Source organism: Ictidomys tridecemlineatus, chromosome 14, assembly GCF_052094955.1.
Source record: "Ictidomys tridecemlineatus isolate mIctTri1 chromosome 14, mIctTri1.hap1, whole genome shotgun sequence".
Lineage (NCBI taxonomy): Eukaryota > Metazoa > Chordata > Mammalia > Rodentia > Sciuridae > Ictidomys > Ictidomys tridecemlineatus.
Window position 1 is genome coordinate 66,389,167 of NC_135490.1, and position 20,060 is coordinate 66,409,226.

Sequence of the window (20,060 nt, forward strand, 5' to 3'; positions counted from 1 at the left end):
TAAGGAGGAGTGCAGGTTGTGCCCCTGCTCCGTGGCCCATCAGCTCAAAAGATTCCAGCAGAAAGCAAATTCCCAAGCCGTGACCCCAGGACAAGAGCCTGTTTTTATCTTCTCAAAACAATGAATGCATGTTTTACAGAGGAGAAAGCTCTAGTACCATTAGGAGGCCAGCCCTGTGAACATTATAAAGAAGCGGCATGGTCCCCATGGGGGCTCTAATGTGCCCAATGAGGGCACAAATTCGGAAACAGCCCTTCCCCCACTGCCTGTCCTCTCCCTTCTAAAGCACAAACCAAATCATCCTCTATACAACCAGGGCGAGCTCAGGCAACATGACCAGCTCCTTTCCAGGTGCAGCCCATCTGCAGCTGCCTGTCACTGCACAGTCATGGACCTAAGACACAAGCCACTAGGGCCCAAATGTGGGGAGCAGGGGACGAAACAGCCTCAGGAACAAGCCCACAGCCAGGGGCTTAGCCCTGGGGTGGGTTTTCCTTTGACTCCTCTCTGCCATCCATTTCCTTTCTTGCAGCAGCATCTTCTTTGAAAGAAAGAGGCTTGTCAGAGCCAAGACTGCGGTCTCCAGGCTGAAGTCCTCCCCCGCCCCTATCAGTGTCTAGCAGGGAGAATTGCAACTTGTCACTGGCGCTGAGCCCATCAGAAATTGTGTCAATAAAGTGCAAATAATGCCTCGGTGCCTGCTGCTCTCTGAGCCCGAAATGAACCAAGGAGGTCCTCTAAGGAGAGAAGACCGAGGGATGAGGCAGTTACACCCAATAGGAGACCAATCAGGACAAAGCCATTCCCCGGATGTCATCAAAATCTTCCAATTTCACACAGAAAATGAGCCCTGGCTCAAGTTTTATGAACGTTCAGTTGTCCCCATTTCGGCTAAATGGATTCCTTTGAGAGCTGGAATCTTAACCCTTGGAAGGCCTCCGAAGGACTGAGTCGCTTCCACCAGGAACTGCACTGCAGAGAAACATCCAGCTGCATCTCTCTGGCCACAGCATGGAAAACCTCAGAACTCACACAGCCCGGCCCAGCAACGTAGGCCACAGGAGAGCAGCCCTCACCTGGGCTGGGTGTGTGTGTGGGGGGGGGGGTGCTGGGAACAACATGAATGAGCTTGTGCACCTGCTTCTGGGGGGTGGTGTTAAGAGGTGTCTAAGCCCCCTCTCCTGAGCCACTCTCCTCCAGGACTCTCAGCCTGTCCTGTTACTTTCCTTCTTCCACCTCTTTCCACCAAAGCAATGAGTTCAGAGTTCCCTTCTGCCACCCAAGGGCCAACCTTCAACTCAGGGTCTGGTGTTTGGTTAGAATCACCGACATCCATAGGTCTGGGATGTGTAGGGTTAGGTGTTCAGGGTGGAGGGATGAAAGGAGGGGAGGAGGGCTGCCTTCTCCTCATCCAGTTTGCATTGTCTTCTGCTCCCCTCTGAAGTTCACTGCCATGGGTTTTGCATTTCCCTCTGTTTCCTAGTTTTCTGTCAGGTACCCCACTCACTCTGTCCTCTCTGATTTTTTTGTGGGGGAGGGGTTCCAGGGATTGAACCCAGGGGCACTATACCACTGAGCCACCTCCCCAGCCCTTTTTAATATTTTATTTAGAAACAGGGTCTCACTGAGTTGCTTAAGTTGCTGAGGCTATCTTTGAGATCCTCCTGTCTCAGCCTCCTGATCCACTGGGATTATAGGCATGTGCCACCATGCCCAGCTCCTCTCTGATCTTTTAGCTATGAAATTGTGCCATCAAGCAACTCCAAATGGGGTCTTGGCCCTGGGAGAGAGCGCAAGCAGTATTTTGCATTTGCAGCAGAGCTGGGAGTGGCAGGGAAGTGAGGATGAGGAGGGCAGGGGACAGAGGAATGTAGCCCATGGAAAACTTAACCTGTCTTGGGCAGAAAATTTGTCCTCGCTGTCTTGCAAAAGTCATGCAGCCTCTACAACACAGACGCACCAGAGGACACTGTGCAAGGTAAAGCAGTAGGTCACAAAAGGACAATGCTGTACTATTCTGTTCCTCCAAGGTCCCTAGATTTCTCAAATTCATAGGCTCTGAGAGTAGAAGGGGCTGGGGAGTCGGGAAATGGGGGGTTGTTTAATGGGGACAGTTTGGCAAGTTTCAGTTTGGCAAGATACGAAGGGTTCTAGGAAGGAATGCTGGTGGTGGCCTATAACACTGTGAATGCACTCAACATGACCCAACTGTACTTACAAATGGCTAAGAGGGTAAACTCTATGTTACATTTAACTACCATTAAAAGCAAGTTCTAAAAGAATGACTATGGTAAAAATAAGAGGAGTCGCTGTTGGCCAGTGTATTCTAAACGAGAAACTGAACTTGCAGGCGCACCTGAATCACTCAGTTGGCTGACAAGCACCAACAAACCAAAAACCAAAACAAGTCACCAATCCATGAGCCCAAATCCCTCACCTGTCCTCTTTCCCGAAGCTTCTTTCTTCTCTGTGAAAGAAGCTTTGGAGTCCTCCTCAGATGTGCCTTCCTCAACACCTGACAGATCCTCCCTCACCTTTCTTCTCCGCCCAGCTGAAAACCCATAAAGGTCACTGATGGTCAAAAAGCGATTTAACCTTACCACTAATACAACCTCCTTCAAAGGCCCTTCCTCCTGCCCACTTTCAAAGGCCACAGATTTTAAGACAACAGCAGGAATCAGCTACTAGGGAAAGAGGCCCCTGGGGATCCAGGGTGGGTGTCACTCCCACCTGTCAGGAAGCAGCCCTTCTCACTGGGGCTCAGCCTCAGCAGCCAGAGATGTCTCCACAAGGTCAGGGGCTACAGCATGCAGAGCCCCTGGGGGTTTTTGAGATCTCAAAAGCTTTCAAGAAACAACACCAGGGAAGAGTGACCCTCCGTCTCACTTACCTGGTTACAGGTGTTAATATCCACCCCATTCCGCAGATGATCCAAAGCTTTGTCCAAGTTACCTGATCGTGCTGCCCTCAGAAAGCTGGTAGCAGCATCAGCCTGTAGGGAAAACAATAGGCTGTGAGTGGAGTGTGCCCTGTGTCTTGCTGTAACAATCCCATCTGAGCCCACGTCACAGTGGCAGCACCTCACCCTCCTGTCAGGTCCTCAGGTGGGTGAAGGTGCCCTTGGGCTCCTGGCTGCACTGAGAACCAGAATATAAGGCTGCCCTAGACACCATGCCTCCCACCCTTTGTGTATTTTCATAAGCAAACATCTTGGCTGGGCAGCAGGCTTTGAGTGGGATCCTATTCCAACAGTGAATGCTTAGCATGGCCTGGGTTCACTCCTTTGATTTTTCAAGGGCTCCACATTCTTGCTGAGGAGCCTGTAATATCACATAGGTCTCCAGCTCCAGTGATTCATGAGCACAGGCATAGAAGGAAGAGCCATATGTTCTGTGGGGCTGTTTGTTTTTGTTTTTGTTTTTGTAAGCAAATAGCACATAGTACTACTTACTAGGTGCTAAGAACCATTATCGGCATTTTACGTATATATCGCCACACCTGGGCACACACGGAGATATGCACTGACCTCCATTTAAAAAATCCAAGAAGGAAATACCACCATGGTCCCCATTTTACAGATAAGGTCACTGAGGCACAGAGAGCTGAAGTGACTTGTTCAGAGTCCCATAGGAAGTAAAAGGCACAACCAAGATTAAGGCAGGTGGAGGCTCTGAAATTCATGAGCTTCACCTTTTAGCTCTGCTACTGGTTTCATCTGGCCTTAGACACTCAGGTGCTCCAAAATCCCTGTCCAATTTCTTGAATGACATTAAAGCCTTCTGTTCCTGGGCTGTTACTCAGACACTTACCCCATGCACTGGAAGACTGTGCTGCTGGGAGCACTGGTTTGCATTAAAGATGAATGATAGCCAGAGAGTGAATGCTGGGGACAACAAAAGAAAGTCTGCTAATGCAGACAAATGGAATAAAAGGACTGAAGAGGCTCAGAGCAGGTCCCTTGAGTCCAGGCTGAGTACTGTAGGTACTCAGCCACCCTATGTGAAAGCTGTGGAGAAGAAACTCTTCCTCACTCCTTTGTGGTGCTTTGAGAAGATAATTATGTGAGCACAATGCTTGGCACACCAGGCATATACAGGCTGAGTTTAACAGGTAAAAGTGGCTGTGTGGACAAGTCACAGGTGAAAGTGTGTGATGCCACTCATCCAGAACACATGCCTGGTGGTGCCCTCTCCACTGAGGGCTAGGTCTGTCTCCTTCCTCTACACTGTATCTTCAGAGAACATGCTGGATGATGGCCCCCAAAGATTCTTCCACACTCTGATCTCTGCAGACTACCAGTGTGCCCTCATTTGTAAACAGAGTCCTTGCAGATGTAATTAAGTTGTGGCTCCTGAGATGAGATCATTTTAGACTCCTTAGGTTGGCCCTATATCCACTGCTGTGTGTCCTCAGAAAAGACAGAAGAGGAGACACATGCACAGGGGAGAAAGCTATGTAAAGAAGGAGGCAGACATTGAAGTGATGGTAGCCCCAAGCCAAGGTAGCAGGCAAGCACAGAGGTGGAAGGGGCCAAGAGCAGATCCTTTGCCAGAGACTTTGGAGGGAGTACGGCCCTGCTCACTGCTTCATTTCAGACCTCAGGCCTCCAGACTGGGAGAGAATACATTTCTGTTGTTTTTAAGCCACCCAGTTTGTGGTAGTTCGTCTTAGCAGCCACAGGAAACTAATATAGACATGCTAATGCCAACATCCCTAAACATGGAAGACACAAAATGTACAGCCCCACAATCCCAAAACAATATTCTACAATGAAATTCTGATCACCCCTTCCCCAAAGCAGGGGTACACACTTTGCCATTTAACAGTGACCCCGTGATGAAACAAACATCCTTAGTGTCAGGATTCTCCCCAAAGGCTGATTTTTGGCCAATCCTCCCTCCTCCGGGTCCCATTTGAGCCCCTTTGATATAGGTTCCCATACAAGCTCTGTGGCTGTCCTCCCATGACACATGCTGCCCACCAGCAGGAAGACCCCCTCCTCTCTTTTCTGTCTCCCTGTGGTATTCCTGTTTTTTGCCCCCTCCTGGCCTGTACCCTCGCCACTCCCTGAGCCCTGAAGCTCACACCTGTCCATTCCAATCTCTCCTTCCTTCAAGGTCTCCCTGGGCTCCTACTGCCTGCATGATTCCGCCCTTCAATACTCAATATTTACCATCTTCAAAAAGCAGAAGTCATGGGATAGGAGCTTGATTTTAAATCAAGCATTTTTAAATACAACTTTCTCTAGTTATTTAATTAATGTGAATCTGATCTCCCCAGCCAAATTGTTTTTGCTTCCTGAGGCAGGGACCAAATCTTGTATCTCTTTTAAGTCCTTCAAAGAATTAATGTCTGCAAAGTCAAGGCCTCATTTGACCTGAAGCACATGGTTCCCATGTCCCCAAGTTCCTCAGCAAGCTATCTTTGATGAAGGAAATATTTCAGAAACAAGAATCAGTCTATTGGTTCTCCATGCATGAGCTAGAGTCCCAGAGAGATCAGACCCCAGGTATATCTCCCAGCTAAATGACTAGGCCTGCTGATTGAGAAAGCCTGTCCGTGTTCAACTAGAAGGAAAAACACAACATTATTCCCCAAGAATAAAGATGTTGGGTTGGGGTTGTGGCTCAGTGGTACAGTACTTGTCTAGTATGCGTGAGGCACTGGGTTCAATCCCCAGCACCAGGTAAAAATGAACAAACAAAGATGTTTAAAATGACATCATGTTTTTTTTAAAAAAAAGAATAAAGGTATTATGGAGACATCTCTCCCACCAATTGAGTATATTTTCCAGCACAATAATAGGATTCAGGATAAAAACCTGAGAATAGATGGATAAAAACAGATGCAATATCAATGAGCAACTCTATTTGACTATTCAAAGCACTGACTCTAGGAAGCAAAGCAGAATATTAATGACAGACAAGGAGATAAATAGAGCCAAGAGAAGCCAATCTAGACTAGAATAAGAAGGCTAAATGGTGTCTGTAATTTTTATAACATAAACATAAAATTATAATAGCAGTCAATGGGCTAAGTGAGTTATACCTTTTTTTTTCTTTTCTATGTTTCTGTGGATTGAACCCAGAGCCTTGTGCATGCAAGGCAAATGTTCCACCACTGAGTTACACCCCCCAGCCCCTAACAGTATATCTTTTAATCCTTATCACAACTGGTGAGGTGAGTATAATTATTATCCCCATTTTAGAGCTGGTGAAATTGAGTTTGCAGAAGCTAATCATTTGCCCAAGTTCTGCAGCTGGTTAATGTTCAAGGACTCAACCCAAGTGTGCCTGACCAAAGTCCATGACACCATGGGCCATTCTCAGCCATAGAAGCCTGAGAGTGTCCTTTCAGACAGCCCTGACAGATGTAGGAGCTAGGCGAGGACTAGAGTTTATCCATGGAAAAGGAAGTTTCTGGACAGGTCCAGAAGGTCCCACACTAAGCACTGTATTAAGGCCAACACAGTTCTCTAGAAAGGAGTCATCTAGTTCTACAAATCTGTTTCCTGACGATAAAATCGAGACCCAGAGAAGTGACGTGACTCAGGTTGCCTAGAAATGAAGTTCACTCATTAAGGCTTTGTCAGGTTTTTTTGTTTTTTGTTTGTTTGGGGGGGTGGGTTTCTATGGGCAGTGAGTAGGCAGGACATAAGCAAGATCATCAGGGTCTCTTAGAGGTGAATTTCAAATAATGATGTCCCTCCCACTGGCGTCGCTCAGTTTAATTCTACAATGTATTTATTGAGACCCTATTTCAAGTCCAGTATCCTGCTAAGGTAAAGAGAGAGAATGAAAAATCAGAATGTAAGTCCTCGTCTTCATGATTTGAAAAGTAAAGCGGCTGAGTTATAAAGGGGTCATTCATGCACACAGGCATCTATGGATTCATTTCACAAGTATTCACTAGTACCTTCAAGATGCCAGGTAATTTACAAACTACAGAGCAAATGGTCCTAGTTGGTCTATGAGACTGGTGTTTACCATCTTGTGCTTCTGAGCCCCTATCACCCATTTAGTTCAACTGCTCCAATTTAATTGCCTATGCTTTCGTGTTCTGTGCACCCAGGAAGACGCTATGTCTCTAACAGGGTGGGAAGAGATTCAGAAGAATCCAATAAGTTCCATTAAAAACATTTATCTGAGTAAATACTAATCAGGAAAACAACAACAAAATACTAACCAGACATTCTCTAGGCTATGGTAAGTTGGAGAGAAGTTGCTGGCCCTCTCTGAGTCCTATCCATCCCCTTCTAGGCAGCTTCAAGAAAGCTATTACGTGGAAAGAAACTAGAGAACCCAAAAGGGCCTGCTGTTGTGTACCCATCAGTAGGCCCACAACTCCCATAAGACCTAGATGGGTGCCTTCAAGGTGCTCACATCCCTGGGCACCCCACCAAGGCTGCTCTCTTGTGTCTCTGTCCCTTCTTGATCTTGAGCTCCATTTTAATTTAATTACACGTGTGTGTGCATGTGTGTTTTGGAGGAATGGAGAGGTTCCACAACGTACATTTTGTTTCACCCCTGGGCCACATCCCTGCAGGTCAGTCCATGTGATATCCTTGAACTTTCTTTCAAAACAAAGTAAGTTTACTTTTATAAAGTTCTTACTATGTTTTCAGTACTCTAAATAAGATCATTTGTTTGTTCCCCCCCGCCCCCAAGAATCCCATGAGGCAGGTATTTTTATTATCTCCTTTTTCACAGATGAGGTTATAGAAAAATCAAGCAATTTGCTCAAAGTCCCACCGTTAATTGGCCAGGTTTGGATCTAGGTAGTGTATCTCTAAGGTCTTTCTTTTAACCACTGTGCTGTCACTTTTGAAGGCTCATAAAGTTCCTCTCAAGTTCAGCTTTGGCTAGAGGAAGCCTTCCGCCTGCTTTCAGGAGGAAGGAAATGGAAGAGGAAGGAAGAGATTGGAATTCCTCCTGGAACTCAAGTTCTCATCAGGGCTGCTCTGAAAGGGGGTGAACCCTGGTTACCTGAGACACCCAGACTATTATTAAACTCCTACTTCCTGAGTAGAGTGATACTATTATAGTGATAAATGGGTAGTGGAGGGGCCTCCAGTATCCTGGGAGGGAGGAGCCGGAAGCATGTGGCTGAATGTCAGCATGTTTCCATCACATGAGCAGTGCAGCCTTCCAAACCACCAGAGGCCAGGCAAAGTTTAATTTCAGACAGAGTAAGAGGATCTCAGGTCTCTTTATACCTTCTTTGGGGCTTGAGGGGGCCCAAGTTTTCCCTAGCACAGATTTGCAACTCTGTCTCAAGGTTTTGAGGACACAGTTTCCTTCCAAAATGATGAATGGAAAACCAATCCAATAACAAGTGTCTGTAAACAGAAAGCAACATGGCAATCTCTCTTTCCCAAAGCATCTTGTTTGGGCAGAATGCTCTTGGACACAGCCATTGTCAAAACTAGGGGAAAGACAGTCTTGATGGTTTTCTGGGGGAACTGCAGCTCAGTCAGGTGACTGAGACAGGCTGCATTCCCTATGTGAGACTCCGTGTGTGGGGGGGGTGATGGTGATACTGGTGGTGGTGGTGGTGAGGGCCCTAGGTCTGTTCTTCCAGGTCCAGGTAAGTCCTCACAGAAAAGACAGCTCCAGCCTGAGTATCTGCGTGGCCCTTGCCTTTGACTCTGCAGAAACAGAAGTGAACTCTGGGCCACCGCACCGTGCATCTTTCCATTAGGTTTCTTTCCAGAAAGTTGGGCTATTCCTGCTTCACAAACTGTCTCCAGCACCTTAATCTGACTACCATCGGCAAAGATGAAATGAACAAATGAGAGGTGTCACTAAAGCAACAAGATGTACAAACCAGAGCCCTGGGTTCCCTTTCCACCCCCAACACAAATGCATGCGGGGCCTTGCGAAGATCCCTATCCACTCTCTGCCATCAGCATGGTGCCTCACCGGCTGTGTCTTACTTGGGGTGGTCTGTGAAAAGCCAGGGTGAGCCCGGCGTGGAGCACCCTGCCTGTGAATTCTTGATGCTGTGAGCCTCGTCCAAGTTGGCCAACCTCAATTTCCCCAGATCTAAAATGAGGATAATCCACAGCTGGGCTCTGGCGCACAACAGGTCTGCTTCCCTTCGCCCCCATTCTTTTCCCGCTTCCCAGGGACCGCGGGACAACCGGCGTTTCTAAGGTTTCTGGTCAGGCCGCCGGCTAGGCGCAGCTGCTCCAGCCAGGACCGAGGTTGTGGCATCCCCCATAGCTGTACCCACTGGGCTGGACTCTCCTCCCCAGGGTGAGGGGACCCGGTCTCTGCGAGCGTTCGACGCGCCCCTCGGGGAATCCCCGCGGCGACTCCGAGCTCCCGCGCGTGGCACCTCGCCCCCGCCGGCCACAGGTCGCGCCGCCTCCCGGCACCAGCCCCTTGGCGGCCGCGGCCTCCAGGCCAAAGGAATTTTCCTCTGGATCCTGCTAGAAGCCTCGGCGCCCGGCATGAGGCAGCAGAAGGGCAGCCCAGCGCGCGTCCCCGCACCCGCCCGGGAAAGTTGGCGCCGGGCGCCGGCGGGCAGCCGCACCCGAACTAGGGGCGCTGAGGCCCGCACCCCGCACAGCGGCGGCCCCGCGCCACCCCGCGCCCGGCCGGAGCGGCCGCCAGCAGCTCGTCCACTCACCGCAGGGTCTGGCCCGGACCTGCCCTGTCTCGCTGCCATCGTCCGGCGCCCGCGCTGAAATCCGAGCTCCCCCTCCCCCGTTATCTGCTGGGCGGCGCGGGGAGCGCCAGCAAGTTCCGCGGCATCTGGCTAAAAATACAGGCTCCCTCCGCTCCGCTCCGCTCCGGCGCGCGGGGACCCTGCACTCGCTCCTCGCTTTCCCGGCCGCCCGCCTGCCAGCCAGCCGCTAATGGGATCTCTTCATTTTCTCTCCATTATTATTATGTCAGATGGGAAAGTTAATGCGAAGCGATCTCCCAAGAGAAGGCACCTGCTGCCAAGCTCAGCGGAGGGGGTGCGTGAAGGGTGCGGGTGGGGGTGCGGCCCGAGCTGCAGGTGCCGGCCGGCCCCGGCGGGCGCAGAGCGAGCGTCCTGCTGCTGCAGAAGGGAGGCACACACGTCCAATGGAGGTGAGGAGCTCCAAGCTGCATGGCGCTCCCGCCCTGCCTCCTGCTACCCCGGCTGCCCTAGTGAATGGGCCCCGGAGCCTGCAGAGACGGCCAGGGTGAGCTCAGCAAAGTCTATTTATGCCCCACAACCAATTTGCATGTTTTGAGCTCTTACATCGTGTCCTGAGATACCGGTTAATCACCCTATTCCAGATTCTGCGGGAGAGCCGCCACGCGAAATGAAGCTGAGGAGCAAGAGGCAGATCTGTTACTACCGCCTCACTCCTCCAGTGCGAGGGTGTTTCCGAAATACCACCCAGGGCTGTGGTCCGCGGAGCACGTTCCCAGTTTTCTGCTCTGGGACCATCCCACCATTTCTGAGGTCATTTCAGGGGTGGGTGTGCAAAGCATGTCAGGGGCTGGCAAAGTCTTAGGGGTGACATCAGGGATTGTTGAAAGCAGGCTCAACCTGAACTGGGAGAAATGATCAGCAAAAGCCATGTCAGGTGTCAGGGCCCCTCACAGTATTTATTGCTTGTTCAAGTCATAGATGTTCTGTATCATGGGCCTGCCCGCAAATAACAGTGGAGATGCAATACCAATACTCTTTCCCCCACTCTGCTGCCTGACTGATGGTACAGTATAGCTGTGTGTCTGTGAGGAATAAAGGCATGAGCACCTATTAGCTGCTGGACATTATCTCATTTAACCCTCACAGGCACCAGAAAGATAGACAATACTATTATGGTTGCATGGATGAAGAAACAGCCCAGAGAGTCAGGACCAAGGTGACCACTGGTAAAGGGTGGCTCCTACTGGCTCACAGGCAAATTGACCCCAAATCCCAAATTGTTCCACTTCCTAAAAAGTTCACTCAGTGCTAGGAAGAGATAGATGGTATGGCAGGTGCCCCTGAAAATTAGAAAAAACCCTGAGCCTGTGTTACAAAATAAGGTGTTCTTTAGAGCCATGTTGCAATGGGGGCGGGGGAGGGGTGTCCCAAAGAAGTGAGATAAATAAAGATCAAGAAAAGTTAGGATGTAGCCAAAAAGATCAATCTGAAGTGTACTAATACAATTAACTCCTTGCTCTTTGGAGGAAAAAAAAATGATTTGAAGACAGCAACATCAGAATTCTCTGGGTCTTCAGCCCTTAACACTGTTGGAGATTGAACTTGAGGACAGGCAAGTTCTGGAAGGAGATGGAAAATGCCCACTTTTTATACCAAACAGCAGATGTTGGTCTAGAGGGGGCAGTCACTGGAGCTCATTCTCCCCCCTTGAACACATTGCTAAAACACTCGCCCCATGCCTCTTAAAACTGCCTCCCAAATTTGCTAAAATCCTCTATACAGAGAGTTTCCATTAATAAATTATGGTTACTGGAACAGCCCTGATTCCAGCCCTGGAGAATATCTCAAGGGATTCTAAAGCACTGTTCCAACATTAATATTTAGTGTGAGAGAAAGTGCCCTACTCAAATGGAAAATGAATAACACGTATAATACTTTCAAAAATACAAATGCAATGGACTTACACAATGAACTGAAAATTTTTCAACTATTTGAGATACAACTGACTTTATGAGTTGCATATTTAAGATTCACAGTTTGCTATTTTAATATACATATACTTCCGTGAAACCATCACCACAATTGATATAAACACATCAGTCACCTCCAGTTTCTTCATGCCTCTTGGTAATGCATCCCTGCTTCCTACTAGCTGGTTTATATCCTTGTCAACACTTGGTATGGTCAATCTTAATTTAGACATCCTAACAGATACATAGAAGTATCTCACTGTGGTTCTAACCCACATTTCCCTAACAATTAGTAACATCTTTTCAGATGCTCATTTGCCTGCCATCCATATATTTTCTTCAGTGATGTATGTGTGTATTCTTTGGCCTATTTTTTAATTAGATTGTTTGCTTTCATATTATTGAGTTTTGAGAGCTCCTTATATACAGAGTATCTGTCTTAAAGGTCAGACAAACTGAAATCCTAAAAGCAAAATATTTAAAGTTCAATAGCAAAAAATGCCCTGTCCAGTTTTGGTACCCAGTTCTTCTAACTCCCAAAACCAATTTTTAAAAATTTTATACAATGGTATAGATGATATATAATCACAAAGAAAAATATGAGGTAGTCACAATGGACCAGAAGCTGAAGACAACCCATAGCACTATGAATGTAATGGGAAAGACGTATTATCAAAAGACATTAGTACACAGGACTGCCAAGAATCCTTGACATTAGCCATGACCTTAGCCGCATTCAGGCTGAGGCACTGAAACTTAGATATGTCAAGAAAGGCCCAAGAGGAGAAGAAATGAGACAACTGTAGACTTGTTGCTCAGGAAGGCCTGAGATTGAAGGAATGAGATGATCAACATGAAAGAATAGAAGGCTAAAGAATATAGCCCTTAAGAGGAACACTTCCCCAGCACTAGAGCTGGGACCCCCAGAGTAGACTTAATTACATGGTGCCCTCTCCCAGGTAAAGTCGCTGGCAGCAGGACTTTTATCAGCTACACACCAGCAGAAGCAGCTTGGCTATTAGGCTCTTTATTCCAGTTCCTTCCTCCTGGCGTTTCCCGACCACTCCCTTAAGTGACCAGCACAGTGTGGGGCAGCACCAGTCCCAACACTTGCTAGCTGATGTTTGAAAGATGGCACACCAGCCATTTATGCCAGTCATAAGGAAACTATGTCTAAGAATTGAATTGATATAGAAAAGATTTAGACTGAATGGGAAGAATTTTCTAGCTATAAGGAATATAGGACTTAACAGAACTCATTATTCAGAAAGGAGTGATTCTTTGCTAGAGAGACTTCAGAATAGCAGAGGAAGATAACTCACCAATTGATATGGCAAATAGGAGCACTAGATAAATTAAATGAATTTGAAGTTTCTCTTTGGACCCTGGGGATTCAGAAAGATAAACCATTATATTTTCCCCATAACGGACTGCCCCCTCAACCCATCACTACCATACCTTCAGACACCAATAATCACCCTATTTCTTCTCCATCTCCTCCCCCCACCCCATACTTCAAGGCTGCACTTTTCAATGCAGGTATTAAGTGTGCTCAGTGGATCTACCAATGAGAGTCACCAAAATCACATCAGAACAACAGAACAGAATTGACCAGCTAAAGAAAAAGCTAGAGGTTCGCAACAAAGACACACCAGGCCCCTTGTTCTATCCTACAGCTTCGTGGACTCTGCAGGATTTTTCCAAGCTTGCTAAATACCATACCAACTGCCTCTCTGCAGCTCCCTCAGCACGCAGGCGTAATGATGTGCTGGAGGCTTCAGCTGTGGCGCTCTGTCCTCTAACCTGCTTTAAGCTTTGTCAGGAGGGGGCCGTGTAGGGAAGAAAAAGGGAAGAAACTCACTGGGCAACACTTAAAACTTCTGGCTTCCTTCTGGTTTGATGAGGTTGTCACCAGGATGGCGGGAACCTGGGATGGTTGATGAATCCCTATATGGCTGAATCACTCTGCTTTTCCATAAAAAACTGTTGGGCTTTATTTGTGTGTGTGTGTGTGTGTGTGTGTGTGTGTGTGTGTGTGTGTGTGTTTGTTTCCAAGCCTGGAACAAAGAATCCTAAGCAAGTAGGGTTCTCAGATGATTCTGCACCCCCCCCCCCAGGATACTTTGGCGGGGGAGGTGGGAAGGAGCAGGCTGATTTAAACAGTAGCCAGCCAGGTATGCAAGGTGACTCTTCTCCAAAGGGACAGCAGAGCTGAGATTTGGGGCAGACTCAAAGTTTCAAAGAAGGGCATCCTGGTTCCTCAGCCCCATGGCAATGGCCCTCCTTTTATAACCCACCTATAGGATCAACTCAAACCTGGAACTAAATGCAACAACACAAGTTGCTTGTCAGCTTCTAAAAATACTTGATGTTAACCGATCTGCAATTGAGCTGTGTATGTTTTGATAAGAGAAATTATTTTTCTCAGCTTTGGTGTCCACATCAGGAATATGAAAGCAGCTTTACCTACCTCTCCAAGTATTGTGAGAATCTAATGTGAAAATACCTAGCACTACTTCTGACACACAGTAGGTGCTCAATAAATGACAGCTGACCTTTCCACCACCGATTTCCTTCTTCTCAACTAAAGCCTTTTGCTAAACTTCTTCCCCAGAGTCATAGAGTGTTACTGATCTTGCTTCTACCCTGTAAAATTAGGGCCTTATTATTATTTAACCAGGGTCTAATACCCATGGCCAAGAAGAGGACCCCTAGTTGCCGTAGCAACTAGATCTCTGGGGCTTCCTACACACTGTCTTCAATTTCCACATTCGCTGCATGGAAGACAATGATTCTCCAGTTGCGTATCCAACTGAAGCTGTGCTCCCAATCCCTTTCTGCCAGCTCCTCTCACAGCATTCCTGCCACACTGTGGCCTGCCGCCTCTATCTATTCTGTCCCTCACCCACACAGGGAGTCACCCCGGTCCTTAGAGGCTCTGGGTACCACTGATAAGGGTGGGTACCAGGAGCTCCACCCTTTACTGAGAAAGGCCAGTTTATCAACACTCGAGAACCACCCTGGGGAGTTTGAAAACCATCAAGAACATCACTGTTGGGAAACTTATTTCTCACATACGCATTGCAGTTTCCCTCACTACCCTACTCCCCAATTAATTAGAAAGCATCTTTATGGAAAGTTCCATGAAAAGTTCCTTTGAGGGTCTTGGGGGGTGTAGCTCAGTGGTGGAGCCTCTGCTTAATCATGTGCAAGGTTCTGGATTCAATCCCCAGTTCCATAAATAAATAAATAAATTTCAAATCCAATAAGAAATTGAGTCCAACTCCTTTAAAACTTTGTTATTTCTTTTTAACATTTATAGGAGGGTGGGGAGAGAACAGAGAGCCTTTGTTGTTTTTCTATTTAACATTGTGTAGTACATTTCCAGTGGCCAATTAGGTAACCCTGGGCGTCTGCCTTTCTGGACGAAGAGATGGCAAGTATGGGGGTATATTTAGGGAGGTGACCAGAGCCGGGTATCAGGTCCCACTGTGTTGGCACTCTTCTCCATAGTGTTCCTTTTAAGAGGGTTGGCAGCCCTTGAGTCTATTTTTAGACCCATGAGAAAGGTGCTACATGGATTCCAGAGAAGACCAAATTAACCCTGGATTACTGCAGGAGGGACGGAGGGATGGGGAGAGAGTGCAGCTGAATCTAGGATTTTTCTTTTCACTTACATACAGCGTTCCCTTCATTCCTGGGATCAGATATTGATCGTCTTTCCAAAGGGATCAACTTGAGTCACATGCCCACTTTTGGGAACTGTCACATGGGATTTGATTCCTAGTGAGCATTGGTTGAAAAACTTTTTTTCTATGGTCTATTTCTCATTATTGAAGTTTTTTGTTTTCTGGGTTTTTTTTGTGTGTGGGGGGGGCGAGTGTTATGTGTGTTTGTGGTGGGTTTTTTTTTTTTTGATACTGCTGGTCCCAGTATGAAAAATCAATATGAATTTTATATATCTGTCAAATCATATATTCTGGAATGACCACCCTATTCAGCAAGGCAGAGCTCACAGCCTGGAGTTTGCCAATAGGAGCATCCAAGCCAAGTCTGAGCTCCCAGATGGTCATTGTGCTCGTACCCTGAAACCTGGTCCCTTGCGCTAAAAAGAAGGGTGGGGAGTGGACCCAAATGACAAGTCTGTGGGAAACAGGACTATTTTCAAAACAGTGAGAAATAAGCAGGCATCCAACACCACGGTCTCATCAAATAGCCAGATGAAGAGAACAGAATGTTTTATGTTCAATAACAAATCTCAGCTTCACTATCCATTTCTCAGGATAAGAGAGAGAGAACTGGATTTTCTAAAGAATGAAATGCTTTGAAAACAAGCGAATGCTTCTGCAGAGAGGTGCTGGGACTTCCAGGGAGGTGAATAAAGGCAAGGTATCTTTTCAGATGAATGGTCATCTGGAGTCCCCATGGCACAGAAGCGCGCCACACTGGTTTCTGGAGTTAAACAGGGTTGAGTTGAGGAATTCCAAGTTGGTGCAAGAGCAACAGGAACCCACAAAATAGGAGTTTCTGATCAGCTTGGTCAAAACAACAGACGTGAATCTTAGCACGGTACTGGCCGCACACCAGAGACTATAAATATTAACTGAATTGGAATCTCACTGAATCCAATTGCTTTCAATTTTAAAATGAGCCACATTAGTGAAAAACAAAAACAATCAGATGTCCAGGCTGGTTGACTAATCTGTTCATTTTCCCACAAGCTGTTATGGCTCCTGTGGAAACAGTCTGGGAACCACTGTCCTTTCCTAGGTGGGGAAGTTACAGTGGCTTTCCATCAAGCCCTGGGCCATGCCACAGAGAAAGGGCCCTGCCCCTCAATCCACACCTCTCTGTTCTTTTTTCCTATAATCTCCATTCCCAGCCCATCAGATCCATTCTGCTTCTTCCCTCTCAGGCAAAGAGGCACAGGGTTCTTCAATCACTCTTACCTCCCTTCGAGGGGGTAAAAAGTGGGATGTCATCAGGGTGCACCATCAGAATTCTAAGAGAAATTGCCACATTCCAGTATCCTAGCCCATGCCGCCTAGCTAGGCTTCATTCTCTCCACAGTTTGAGGAACGGGTTGCATTCAGAACTGACACTTCAGAACATATTGCTGATTGGGGAACCCAGACTATAGGGGAAATGACACATTCTGGAAAACATGTATGAACTGCATTGCCAGAATGGTCTCATTTACTAAAACTACCTCTGGAGTTTCCAACATCATGGAAGCCTTCCTCTGCAGCCTGTTGTATGGGAGGAGGAAGAGTACACATTGGAGAAATTGCAAAATTAAACTCACTTTGATGATGCTACATGGAAACTTTTTTTTTTTTTTTTTTTGGAAATGGGCTTGAGTATTGTCAGTGAGCTCCATGGTTCCAGAGTTTCTGAAGGATGCCCCAGGTCTGCTCAGACAATCCTGTATGGCATGCTCACCTGGAGCAAGCCAGGGTCCTACCCTTAGAAATGCAACCCTGTCTTTTAGGAACGATCATCCAGGTCTGGAAAGGCTGCCCAGTGATCTACTCAGGATGATCCACTCATGTCTCCCCTATATCAACTTGAAGGGAAAGAGTCAGAATGGGTGACCCATTACCAGCCACAGGAAGACCTGCCTAAAGATTCTAGTAGGGCCTGTGTTCTGAACAAGGCCAAAGAATCTCCAGAAAGCAGATGCTAAGCCTTCTAAGGTAGCTCTGGATCTTCAGCCCAAGATGTGCAGTTTGACCAGCCTCTGGAGCATAGCTCTTCCATATTGGGGAGGCAGCCTGGAGTCATCCACTAGGAAATTGGCCTAGGAGGCTCATGCTTTGGAATCCCTTCCATGGCTTCTGGCCCATGAAAATTCACTGTAGTGACAATGAGATATAGATGGAGGAGCAGGAAGGGGAAAGGGCTTTGCAAAGAATAATAGCTAAAATTTATAAGACAGGCATCCTTCTAATCCCTTTTGACATCTTAACACATTTAATCATCACAATCCTCCAGTGCAGTGGCTACTATTATTGTCCCCATTTTACAGAAGCAGCAGCTTAGGCACATGAAGTCCTTTTCTCAAAGTCACCCAAAGGTAAGATGATGCTCTGTGCTCTGGTGCTGAAGTGGAGAGCTGCTCTACATTTTGCCCTTTTCTATGGGCCTAAGAAGGTTTTCTTGGGGCAAGTGAGAAAGTGAATTTTAACATTCTCCATTAGGAATTTCTCAGTCTTGGAAATTTTGGGAATAATCTAGGCATCTTTATTAGTTTGACCTTTTTATACCAAAAAGACCCCAGCCACTGCTCAGATGCATATTGAGTTCAGAAATGTCAGGCCACTGTTGACATGCAGCTTGACCCTCCAGGACTTGATAAGAGGTGATTGACCAGAGTTTGTCCTTCCTGAGAGCAATAGGGAAACAGAGGTTCTTGGGACAATATGGTTGATTTTAACCTGTGCCCTCTGAATTCTCTGGAATAGAACAGTGACGCCAATCCTGTCTTCTCAGCCACACATCTTCTGAACAAGGTGAAAGAAGCTCTAGAAAGCAGATACTAAGTCTTCCCGGGCAGCCTTGGATCTTCAACCCAAGAAGTGCAGATGAAGTAGAAGGAACCACAGGACCCTCTGCAAAGGAACCCACCTCTTCCCCTTCATTCAGACCCTGGTGATCAGGGGTTGATTTGTTGGCCAAATGCCGACTGCAAAGGTTTCTTCTCTCCTTCCAGAGTCAAAACATTGTGAAGCAATTGAATAAAATTAAAACACTAACCAGCCTACTGACTGGCTCTAGATTTTGCCATTTTCACAACTTACCAGCCAGACAAGTTCTTTCTTCCAAGAATCTCATAATCTCCTTTCAACAGGGTGCTTAACAGCTACCCCTGGAAAAGAGCTTGGCATCTGCCTTCCACATCCTAGACCTATTTTCTCTTTACTACCAAGGCAACAAGAGCAGGTGCCTCATGTAAATATGTCACATGGGATGCATCATATTATTCTTAATAATGGAATCGAGACCATTATCTTTCTATTTAATCCTCTTGTGAATTCTAGCTGGCTCCTCTCTTGGCTATCTTTTCATACAGTATTTATATCACCCCTTTTATAATTACTTAAATAAAAGAGGTGAGCAAATAAGCCATACATCATCAGCTACATCTTCACTTCTCTCCCAGTTCCCACTTATCTGCAGAAAACCCCTCCCACACTGGGCAAATCCTAAGGGATGTTGTTAAGTTGGACAGTTCTAACCTGCACAATAATGAAGAGAGTCTACATGGCCTGTTTTTTAGACTTTGGCTTCTCATCTTTTAAAAGAAATAAAATGTTGAAGCTGTATTGATGTTCTTTCCATCTCTAAAGTTCTATGACTTTATGAAGTGAAAACCTTATTTCAACTCCAAAATCAATCTTGAAATTCACTTCCATAAGCTGCTTTTTAAAATGGCCTTTCTCAGCACCCTTGACCTTGAACTTCTAAGTCATGTCACATATTAGAGAAAGAATAGGAGAAATGGGCAGTGAATCAAGTATCACTAAAATAAAACAAAACTCCCAAACAATTATTATTTTTGGAATGACTGGGATGGTTCTTAGGCTCCACAATAAATCCAGTTCCAGGATTTCTGAAATAAGATGCTAAGATGCCCATTAATGATTTCAAAGGAAACAGTCTTTAGTCCCTCAAGTGATTTTAGCATGAGGGTAAATTACCAATACAAGAACCTGGGGATAAATTACCAATACAAGAACCTGGGGATATTCAATAGATATGCTTGTCCCTATTCATATATTTTTTGATTCACATGGGAGCTATTAAACTGCCATGTGCAATCTGAGAGCCTGGTGGCAAACAGAGATATGGGTTTTCTATGGTCCCTGCTCTTGGGAAGATCACAAACTGGCAAAGGTTAAAGCTGTAAGTATATGGGAAATAAGTAGGAAAAGGGTCAAACACCCAGTAAGACAATAGTTCAGGAGACGCCCACGATAGTGTTGCAATTAAATACCAAATGTAAGGTTCCAACAAGGAGCCCTGGGAGTTCAAAGGAAGGATTGATATCAAGGGGAGTCCTGGTACTTAAGAGGGATCTTGTATGCAGCACTGAGATTTGAACAGAATCTTAAAGGACTGCCAGGTTTCAGGAAAATGTGTGGATCAATTTCAACACCACCCATGCTTATTTGGAGTCTAGGTAGGGTCTAGGTGTTTGGTTCTAGAAGAGAATCCAAGAGAATGCATGCTTCCTGATCTCCCAGACAGAACAAGTGGATCCAGAAACAAATACTTGTAAATTAAAACACGTATGCTACGTAACAAAATTAATGGACCTACCCTTGGGAATAGTGTGAATATTATGCAAAAGGATAATTCATGCCTAACAACAGCTTAGCTTTCAAAATTTCATATATCTCCTGTCCTGAGATTAAAGGGCATTTCCATCTCATAAAAAAACTTTACGTGAAGAGA

General features: G+C 46.4%; 1 protein-coding gene across 11 annotated transcripts in view; it reads right to left on the reverse strand.

Moving 5' to 3' along the window:
* Ank1 (ankyrin 1) overlaps positions 1-20,060 on the reverse strand; it is a 206,364-nt gene that overhangs the window by 89,977 nt on the left and 96,327 nt on the right. For 8 of the 11 annotated variants that reach the window (XR_005726196.2, XM_078031259.1, XM_021720206.2 and 5 more), the window contains exon 2: positions 2,891-2,992. Coding sequence is in view for 9 of the 11 variants with exons in the window: in XM_078031259.1 (XP_077887385.1) it covers positions 2,891-2,992 (102 nt within the window). In the remaining 2 variants the exon portion in view is untranslated. Of the gene's footprint in view, positions 1-2,890; positions 2,993-9,633; positions 10,163-10,236; positions 10,330-20,060 lie in introns of those variants that run through there. The other 3 variants (XM_078031261.1, XM_040268480.2, XM_021720205.3) reach the window with 3 other exon arrangements.